The 11,272-nt window shown below is 43.4% G+C and overlaps 1 protein-coding gene across 1 annotated transcript; it reads left to right on the top strand.

The window, feature by feature from the left end:
• Positions 1-1,563: 1,563 nt before the first annotated feature.
• LOC144099382 (uncharacterized) lies at positions 1,564-2,901 on the top strand. Its single transcript, XM_077632625.1, has one exon. The coding sequence runs from the start codon at positions 1,565-1,567 to the stop codon at positions 2,738-2,740; it is 1,176 nt and encodes a 391-aa protein (XP_077488751.1). The 5' UTR covers position 1,564; the 3' UTR covers positions 2,741-2,901.
• The last annotated feature ends 8,371 nt before the right edge of the window (positions 2,902-11,272 follow it).

Below are 11,272 nucleotides of genomic sequence, written 5' to 3'. Positions count from 1 at the left end.
TGCCACCGAACTACGTAATATTTTTGAAATATCGTTAGGCAACGTAGGATGCAATGACTGTTTTCCAACTGCTCAAGAGAGACAGAGAGGGTTTATTGATAAGAAAGGCAGAGAGGTTGGCCTGAAAAATAAATATCTGGCCTGCTACTCTGCTCTGGGGGACGGGAAGAGGAGATAACAGAAGGTCACGATGGGGGACGATGATGATGGGAGGAGGCAGATGAAAAAAAAAAAGGCACACTTTCTGACATCACAAACGCGAGACAAGGTCCGTGTCGCTCAAAAAGCGTGAGAGCGCTCGCGTTGCCTTCACAGTTCAAGAACTATCTGGCCAAGCGCCGAGGATCAAATCCTCAGAGAGGAGCGATGTGTCCATAGGCTTCAGAGCAGATGCAAGTATGAGTACTTTGCTTTGAGATGCGAGTACTTTGCTCACGGTGTAAATGCAAACAATTGTTTTGGCGTCGCAATTCAAATTTATCAGTTCTTTCATTTGTTCTTTAAGATGCTGGGTATAATTAGGTGTAGGCTTGGTAGCAGAATTTAGGGAATACTCTACTGTTCTAGTGGCCAGGCTATTAAAACCGGCAAGTAAGAATTTTAGGACTAAAGAAGGTATATGCATGTAGATTTTATTTTGTAAGAGGGAAATCTATTTTCTGGAAGTGTTTGAAAAATTCCGTAGCCAAAGTTAACTCCCTCCTTTCCTAAGTTGGGCTCGTTGTTTGCAATAGCAGACCAGATTTGAACAAAAGCTTGCCCGTGGTGCTGAGCTCGTAAGTGTTCTGTATGTTCTCTTCTACTATATTTCTTACATGGCACGTGTGCAGTAAGGGCTAAAAATGCACAAATAATTCAGCACACTTTCTGGTACAATATAACAATATATACCGAGATGCCGACGCGGGCATAGTTACTATCCCCGAGGCCCTGTTTCACAGATGAAGCAGGCAATGTGCATGCATCTGCAGTAGAGCTTAAAAAGAAGCAGTTGGAGGAATCTTGCCTTACAACGATACAAGTGGAGGATTGAAAACTGGTATAACGTTGAAGTAAATAGAACTTGTATTTAAGCAAAGAGGATTTTCTGGGCTTTTGCTTTAGGTTTTAGAGATTTGCCAAAGCTATAAAAAAACGTAGTATGCTGTACATGCCACCACCTTGTTATGAAGAGGACGCTGATAATATTGATTTATCCATTTATGTAGGACTGTGCCTTTTGAGAGCATGTTGTCATGTTTTAAAAATCTTGAAATGCATTTTTTCTGCTAAAAGAACGTGAAGCGTTTTTATTTTCAGACAGACGATGAGACAAAATTCAGTGCTTGGAATGTATGATGCGTCTTGGTAAACAATTCCAAATTCTTTCCACTATTGCTTAGAATGCCTACGTTCATCATCACCTGCCTGACTAGGCCCACTGCAGGATCGATAAAGGCCTCTCATTTCTTCAATCAACCCTGCCCTGGGCCAGCCACGGCCATCTTATCATCGCAAACCTATCATGCTCTATGGGCTCGGTGACTGCACCACAGCGCAGCCACCTAATCCGCTTACCTTTGCGATGCAGACGACCGTCCTCGCATTTGCCAGCCTGCTGCTGCCGTCCCTGGCAGGCCTGTCTACGGGGGCGTCATCGGTGTGCGCACTGCCATACACTGGGGATGACCCGGGCTCCTGCCATCTACCGCCCGACGAGTGCTCGTCCCTACTGGATGTGCCGCCAGAGGAGCTGCACACACCGGAAATCACAGTACCATGGGTGGCCACATCGACATCAGCAACAATGCCAACATGTATAAAAGAGCTTCACCCGCTGACACCGCTTCGTGGGCTCGGTGACTGCACCACAGCGCAGCCACCTAATCCGCTTACCTTTGCGATGCAGGTCAGTACATCGTATGCCCTCTTCGCTAAAAAATCCAGTAATTATATTTTGGTGCAGTTTCCGAGCCCGCACTGCTGTGTCGCCATTGCCGTTGAGTGCGCTCACGTAATTCATTCCTTGCTCATGCTATCAGGTGACGTTGAGACTAACCCTGGTCCTGAGGGAAACGCTGCTGTACTCGCTGAACTACAGAAGCTAAACGCGGGACAGACCCTGTTGATTACGGAAATAGAGGGCCTCAAAACACAGCTGAACACAACAGATCAAACCATAGCAAGCCTAGACAAACGAATGGCCGATCTCGAAGCGCATTACCAAACACTTCTTCACCTCAGAAACGATATTGAAATAATGCAGTCAACCACAATCAACCAAGCTAAAAAGATTGAAGAACTAGAAACACGCCTGGATGACGCGGAAAACCAATCACGTCGGAATAACCTCATTTTCTATAGCATCCCTGACCCTGCTAGTGCTGAAACGTGGGCTGAGTCAGAAAAACTAGTCATTGATGTTTGCCACAATAATCTTGATAGAACCTTGGAACCTAACGACATTGAAAGAGCGCATCGGCTCGGAAATCATTCAGCCGACCGAACTCGTCCCGTAATCGTAAAATTCCTATCTCATAAAACCAAAGACGCACTGTTATCAAATGGCCGTAAATTAAAAGACACAAACTACAGTATTGGAGAGGACTTTTCCCGCACCGTTCGACACGCGCGTAAACAGTTACTAGTGTTTGCCAAAGCCAATTCTAACAAGTACTCCTTGCGCTTCAAAACCCTGCACATCGGCTCAAAACGCTATGTATTTGACGCATCATCCCAAACCGTTAAGGAAATAGCATAGCAATTGCCCCGTCACAAAACTTTAACAAATCGTCGACCCGCTCCACCGCACAATGTTCTCTCGTTTTCGATAATATTCACTAACATCCGTAGTCTTCTTCCAAAGCGCGAACTCATATCAAACATCATGTCGTCATCCGGAAGCAACATACTAATACTAACAGAAACTTGGCTAAATAGTGACGTAACGGATGCGGAAATTTTGGCCGTTTTACCCAACTTCGAAGTGTATCGAAACGATCGGAAAGGCAAACGGGGGGGGGCGGTGTTGTCGTTGCCATTCATCGAGGCATATCATGCTCTGTTGTTGACGTCGCATCCGACATTGAAGCCATATGGCTCATCTGTCGCGCCCCCCCCCCCCCCCCCCCCCCGTAACAGTTCTTCTTGGCGTTTGCTACAGGCCCCCCCCCCCCCCCCCCCCAGACTTCCCACGTCATCTGAACAACATCCTTCATAAACTTGTTTTCACATATCCAAATGCCCGTATTCTTCTTTTTGGTGATTTTAACTACCCGGATATTGATTGGCAGAACATAGCTAGTTCCACAATAACGTGTCATGGAGAGGCGAAGATTTTCATCGATGTCTGTTTAAATTTTAACCTCACTCAGTTAATTTCTCAACCAACCCGTGTCTCACGAGAATCAGCAAACACACTCGACCTGATACTAACAAGCAGCCCCGAGAATGTATCATCCATCAGTTACCTTCCTGAAATCAGCGATCACAAAGTCATGCACGCTTTATTCTCATTTACCTCGACTCAAAAACAGACATCCGATAAAACGATACACCTCTACGATAAGGGTAACTATAATGCAATAACTGAAGAACTTAACACCTTTTTTCCTGAATACGTATCCGCATTTCACACTCGCTCAATTCATGAAAACTGGCTGATATTCAAGAACAAATTAAATCATCTCACTAATATGTTCGTACCAAGGATTACCTTTCATACTAATCGCAATAAACCATGGTTTACCCAGCACTTAAAACGACTCGAAAACAAAAAGAAACGATTGTTTCGTACCGCCAAACGAAACGACACGCCTGCCACATGGGGAAAATACTTCGAGGTCGAAAAATCATACCTACTTTCTGTTCGTAACGCCAAGTACTCATTTTATCACAATGACTTACCAAACTTACTTATAAGAAACCCCAAGCAATTCTGGCAAGTTTTAAACCCAACACATCCTCCCGATAATAAACTGACGAATGATTCACATGAAGCAGTGACTGACCATGATTGCGCAGAAATATTTAACCATGCATTCATATCTGTGTTCACTACCGAACCCAACGCACTTTCACAATTACCACCCTTTAACTTAGAAACCCCCATGCCGGCAGTCACGTTCGTCGAAGAAGGCATTTCATCCATTATTCGTAATATGAAACTTTCATCATCAGCTGGTATGGACCTGATTAATTCAAAACTATTGGAAAACGTGGAATCAATTTGTGCATCATATTTATGTCTCATTTTCTCACAGTCACTCTCCTCAGGAATTTTGCCTCTTGATTGGAAAACGGGGAAGGTCGTTCCAGTCTACAAGTCAGGTAACAGAGACTGGCCCTTGAATTACCGCCCCATTTCATTGACTAGTGTGCCTTGTAAAATCATGGAACATGTCATCTACTCACAAATCCTAAACTTCTTGGACCAAAACCATTTCTTTCACCCCTCACAACATGGGTTTCGTAAGGGCCTCTCTTGCGAAACCCAACTAGCGCTTTTCCTTCACGACTTGCACACTAATCTAGACCGTAATATGCAGACAGACACCCTCTTTCTTGATTTCGCCAAAGCTTTTGAAAAGGTTCCCCACCGCCGGCTATTACTAAAACTCTCAAAGCTGAACCTACCCCCTAATACTCTCAAATGGATTGAAGAATTCCTAACTAACCGTTCTCAGTCAGTCTATCTTAACGGCCATCTGTCTACATCTCTCCCGGTTACTTCAGGGGTCCCACAAGGTTCTGTCCTCGGTCCCCCTCCTATTCTTAATATATATTACGACTTGCCCCTGCATGTTTTCTGTAGTATTCGAATTTTCGCAGATGATTGTGTTATTTACCGCACCATTAATAACTGTCACGATCAATACACTCTTCAGACAGAGCTTAACAACGTACCAAATTGGAGTGATAACTGGCTAATGTCCCTCAATCCTACTAAATGTAAACTCATGTCCTTCACTCGTCGTCACAATCCATATCTCTTTCATTATTCAATTTCTAACACACAGATTGAGCAAGTAAAATCATATAAATATCTAGGAGTCACCCTTTCTTCTAATCTATCATGGCAGGTTCATATTGGTAACATCATTTCAGCATCAAACAAAACACTCGGTTTTCTAAAACGTCACCTTCGTCTTGCCCCACCAAATGTTAAATTGTTCGCGTATAAATCACTTATAAGACCCAAATTAGAATATACATCCCCCATCTGGAGCCCACAACAAGCATATCTAATCACCGCATTGGAAGCTGTGCAGAATCGTGCTGCCCGATTCATTCATTCCTCATACTCATATGACGTCAGTGTCTCATCCTTGAAAGCTACATCCGGACTGCCACCCCTCTCTTTTCGTCGTCGCATTGCTAGCCTCACCCTTTATCACAAATTCTTTTATTCTTCTCTCAATCAAGCACCGTATATCGCCGCCGCATCACGCATATCTCACCGCACCAGTCATCCCCTTCAATTTGCCCGCCCACTATCACGCACTACTACGTTTTCAGCTTCGTTATTTCTTCGAGCAGCCACGGACTGGAACGGCCTACCCCATGACATCGTCGCCATCGCTTCAATATCTGCTTTTCAAGAAAGCGTAACAGATCACCTTCAATGTTAAATTACCATCGCTGTTTGTTTTCCTCACTAAAAATGTAATCCCACCCCTTATGTAACACCCCCTGAAATGGGGGCCTTTAAGGAATAAAACTGAACTGAAACTGAACTGAATCTCAAACTTCACGTTATCAATCTTATTATCTGATATTCGTGCGCCCACCTAACTTCCCTCCCTTCATCTACTATGCTCGCATTCTCTTGTTATATTGTCCGTTGCCTTTAACGATGATCAGATTTTTTGCCTTCGCATTACATGCCCTGCCCAAGCCCATTTCTTTTTCTTTATTTCCACTAGGATATCATTAACCTGTGTTTGCTCCGTGACCCACCCTGCCCTGTCCCGGTCTCATAACGTTAAACCTATAATTTTCCTTTCCATAACTCGCCGCGCGGTCCTAAGTTTAAGTTGAACGCATTTTCGTCAGCTCCCGTGTTTCTGTCCGATAGGTGTGTACCAGTAAGGCACCGCAGTTATATACTTTTCTCTCAAGGGACATTGTAAACAGCAACGTTATCGCGATTACAAGTTACGTTGTGCAGGCTTCTCCTCACAGCTTTATGTTGCGAGGAGAAGCTCGATGATGTCGTCATACTGATGGTGGTAGAAGATTTTCGATGTCTTTACTAAACCATTTCCGAGCCTCCTAGAAAGTCGGCTAGCAAAGTTCTACGGGATTTACCTTCGATGGTGCTTGATATCTTCTTTCGAGTAAGCGTTCCTGCGTTTGAAATTGCACTGCACCCTTATTATGACGTTATGATGAGAACCTCCGCCCCCCCCTACCAAGCGCTGCAGAGCGCGCTGAGAATGCTGAATGCTGTCGTGGCTTTAAACGGCGATGACACCACCATTTCAAATGCTAGCACAGACAACCGTCACCCAATGCTGGCCTGAAAAAGCCGCGTGCTTACCCTGTAAGCCTCAACAATATACTTCAGCTCGTCGTGCACTCTTCGTAATGTACTTGTTGATATCGTGGATATGAGAAGTACACTCCAGTGGGCTGCTTAGTTAAAGAAGCACCCACGGGAACGTTTTCTTGCGTTTTTATTATCGCTGTAAGGAATTAGGAATTCGCTAATATTGATATTTATATGAAAAAAAATTTGGGAAACGCCATAGGCTTCTCGCTTTCTCTCATTATTTTCCATTAATTTTACACTTACAGCAAGTTCTTCGTGCATTCATAGGCTGTAAAGATGCGTAGAGAGCTTCCCCGTGCCATTGCGGTATTTGACCTTGGTGTGTGGGCATCATGTTTTAACAAAACCATGCGTGTTATCAAGCCGCGACAGGGAGCTTATACCTGATAAACATATGTTTTCAGTGCTTGATCATACCTGTTTAAATACATCGCTGGTAAAGAGCACTTAAAGTGCAGAAATGTATGCTTCTGGCGCGTTCTGGCAAAGTGAGCAAGGAATATTTCTTAAATACGTAGCCAGATGGCCTCTGAAGGAGCTGTAGTAACCGAAATTTCAGTCATCATCTGATCCATACCTGGAAATAGTGATTATTTATTAATGATGTGATAGTTTATGTGCCTTTTATCTTTCACGGAGTTGCGCTAGGAGAGCCTTTGTCTGGGTTTAAACTGCGTCGTATTCTGTCAGCACCAAGGACTGCGGCATTCACGTTGTGAGCAAAGATGAATGTCTTGGACATGGAAATGTTTTGTCATGGGACATTTGGGTTGCGCGGTCAGTGGTTTCGAGTATGTACCAACTGTGTTCGCACGCTTCAGGTGAGCTCTGGAGCGAGCGCAGTAAGCCGAAAACGGTAACCAGGATGTTCTAAAGCTGTCGTCGCGTATTAGCCCTTCAGAGGGCGAACTACCTGCCAGTTTTCTTCACGCAACGCATTTTTTTTTGTTTCGTGCCAAAATATATCTGATGCGAACACATAGCTAATGTTACAGTTTAAGAGATACCAGTTTCTTAATGTCAGGTGTGTTTTCACGACGTACCTCTGCTGCACTGCAGACTTAATTGCGCTTATTTGTATTTTTCGTTTTCAAACTGCAGAAATAGCAGCATCAAATGCGCCTGACGCTCCTGGTGGGCAACGTCTTGAAGGAACAACTGATTCACTTCTTGGTGCAGATCGTAGGAGCAGCGATCTGCTGACGTCGCAGGACACATTTAATACCTACATACACACTGATGCTTTTTTTGCTTTATATGCAAGTGTTTTCACTGAATGAAGATGCGAATATGGAGGCACACTCAAGACTGTAATGGTGTGTAGAAAAGAAGTGGTCGGAGTTTTAATTTATAACTAAAATGTTACCATATTTGACAGTACTGTTGTGCTGTTTGTTTTTATGTGGTCGCCGTTGATGAGCCAATAACCTTTCGGCTATATGGCACGTGTTTGTTTAGGAAGAGGATATGTGTCAAATATTTCTTTCATCCCGTACATGTTGTTGGAGATAGTGCAGCTTGTATACAAAACCTGGGTGGGGCTTAATTTTATTGTGCTGCATTTGTGATATGTAGCATCACAAGCTTTGATACCAAGATACCTTTATTAAAGTGTGCTGTCTTGCTTCAGCAAGCTTCTGATATGTTTTTCCACTAATTATTTTAAGAGGGTTAGCTCTTACTCATCACGTTTTGAGATTTCGTTGGGGGTGCTAGCGATGGATGGATGAATGGATGGATGGATGGATGGATGGACGGACGGACGAACGGACGGACTGACGGACGGACGGACGGACGGATGGATGGGTTAAGGAATGGATGGATGGATGAGGGTGAACAACTTTAAATCGGGCTGTGGTTCAAGCCACCTAGCCATGACTTGTGAAATTTTACTCCTCTCGAATTTAGCCAGCAATCATATAACCTTCGCTTGGTTACTTCTACACGCTTAAAATCTTCTTTTCCTTCACTTTCCTTAAACCCCAATGCTCTGAATAAATTAGCCCCGCTGCTTTCCACCGCAGGGTGCAGCCCTTTACAGAAAAGTACCAAGTGTTCAACCGTTTCCTCCTCCTCTCCAAGAGCACCGCACCACGTGTCTATCTCGCGGTACCTGACTCTATATGTCTTAGGAAGCAGGAAGCAGGCAGGAAGCAGGCAGTGTACATAGAAAATCAGAAATCCCGTTTTTTACCAGTGCAAAACGGTGTACCACAAGGCAGTGTATTAGGGCCTTTGCTTTTTAATATATATATAAATGATATCGTGAACATTGATTCAAGCGTAAAATTTATCATATATGCAGACGACAGCAGCATAATAATTTCGGGTCCAAATGTAGACGATTTAATTATCAAATGTAATCAAATACTTGACAAATTACACCTCTGGTCCAATTTAAATTGCAATAGGATAAATCCTAAGAAGACGAAAGTAGTAATATTTAGAGCTAAAAATAAGATAGTCAAGACATGCCATGTTGTCCGATGCCAGTGCCAAGAAGTTCAAGTAGTGAATGAACATCCAAATTTATCACGCACTGTTTGCTTCACATATCGACTACTGTGGTCTAGTATGGGCTACAACGACAAAGGAAACGTTGCAAAGATAGTTGTACTTCAAAAGAAAATCAAGCGACATATTGCAAACCTTGATTACCTGTCTCCCACGCGAAGCGCTTTTATAAGCTAGAATATCATTAGTGCTGAATATATGTATCCATATAGCCTGCTCCGGTCTTTTTACTTTTCCACTGTAGCTTTTCAGGATTTTTTAATGAATCTAGGATCTCTAAAAAGAAGACATGTTACACTATCCACGCGTAATGATGATGTCTGGTCTGGGTGCGCCCGAAATTTCGAAATAATTATAAATTTCAGTCACTACAGCATAATCTGCCATTTATTCTAAATGAGCATAAATGTGTGATGAGTTGCGGCGTAAAAGAACTGAGAATGTTTTTTCGATTCAAAGAATGAATGGCTATGCGTGTTTACCTTTGCATTTGCAAGTGCTGTTTTTCAAGAACATGTATGTATTCTATTTTTCTTTATATCTCTGTGTGCTTAACTTCTCTTGTTGGTATTGTGCTGTGTTCAAAACTATAAGTACAGTTATTGTAGACACATTTTGAAATCATATGCTTAGTTAATAATTAAATTGCATTTCTGCTAATTGTATAACTCATTGTTCCTTGAATTTCTTGGTGTTAATTAATATAGACACTACCTGTTGCTGTAAACCACTACTGCCTTGTAGAAGGGGTCATGGGCCTAGTCACGCTGTCGAGACAGCTTTTAGCTCTTGACCCTTTCCAGGATCCATTATTTCTGGAAAAATAAAAGAATTGAAATGAAATAGTCCGCAAAACTCCCGTCCTGGTTTCAAACAACAAAGAGCTCTCCTAAATTATCATCGATATTTTCTTTGACAATTTATTGCTTAAAGATTCTGTATGTTCCCAGTGCCGATTTCGTCAGTATCCCTGTTTTCCACAGAGCTCTCTGTGTTTCTTTAATCTTTCTCTTATCTGGCTATTGCTGATTTGCCCCCTACTACTGTCCAGATATTTGCTTATCAATTTTCTAGTTCGCCTTCTCCATTTCGTGTCAACATTCCTTATGTGTAGGAATCTGAAAACATTCCTAGCCAACTGCTTTTGATCCATTTTTCTCAATCGCTCTTGAAATGCTATCTTATACTGCTAGCTTCTCTGCTCTCGAACGACGCCCATCCCATATCACCATGTACGCCCTGATTTGGTGTGTTGCCACATGCTCCAAAAGCTAGCCTCCCTACACCACCCTGAGATCACAGCGCCATCTGTTCCAGCAGCTGGAAAACACATCTCGCATTGAGACTTGTAGCGCCATCTACAATATAGTTGTAGAAACATCCACCTTGCGCATGGCAATGATGACGTCACGTTACAATATGATGGTCCGAGATGGAACTATGCGAGTATGAGGTCAGGGGTTGAAATGACGGCATAGTTTCGGTTTCTCGAATCTAGTATGGCGGCCTATAAAATTGGTAGTGCCCCTCCCATCTCGTTCCACCATTATCACCCCAGTATGACGTCAGGGGACGAAATGGCGGCATAGTTTTCGTTTCTCGAATCAAAGATGGCGGCCATTAAAATTGGTTGTTCCATCCCATCCCTTCCCCCCGTACCCCCACAATTAAATAATAGGTAAACATTTTATACATGCAACTACTAACTGAAGCATTACCATATCGCATGGAAAGCCGAATTCTAGGCCCACCTTGACGCCCTAAACGAAGAGAATTTCGATTGAACGTATCTTGAGGGGGTGTAACTCGACAACGGGTACATGTGCATCATAATTTCGCTGTGAGATGGCACTAGGAGTCGATTACTCCACTAGGCGGCATGCGTGCACGCGTAGACGAGCATGGTGGCAATCCACCCTGTTTCAAAGGGGACGCTCTTATGTTCCATCCATCCATCCGTAATGATGCGTCTCCCTCGGGAGCTTCACTCAGATGCGCTCGTTTCGCGGATACGTTCACCACCACCTGTTCGAAGGAGGACATAGATGTCCCTCATTTCTTAAAAGCGAAATTTATTGCTCCAGGGCCTCAATGATGGGTGAAGGAGTGATGAATGATGTAGTAGAGATTAATCAATTCCAGTAAACCAAACAGCAAACGCTCGTAACTTCAACGTCTTCCAGACGGTGGCGGCCTTTTTTTCTCCCTTTTCGTTAATATTACTAT

This window comes from Amblyomma americanum, chromosome 7, assembly GCF_052857255.1.
Source record: "Amblyomma americanum isolate KBUSLIRL-KWMA chromosome 7, ASM5285725v1, whole genome shotgun sequence".
NCBI classification, from domain to species: Eukaryota; Metazoa; Arthropoda; class Arachnida; order Ixodida; family Ixodidae; genus Amblyomma; species Amblyomma americanum.
The sequence above is the reverse complement of the archived record's forward strand: the minus strand, read 5'-3'. Positions and strand labels throughout refer to the sequence as shown.

Excerpts from the sequence above, each read along its gene's own strand:
- LOC144099382 (XM_077632625.1), top strand. The coding sequence starts at position 1,565 with ATGCAGACGACCGTCCTCGCATTTGCCAGCCTGCTGCTGCCGTCCCTG.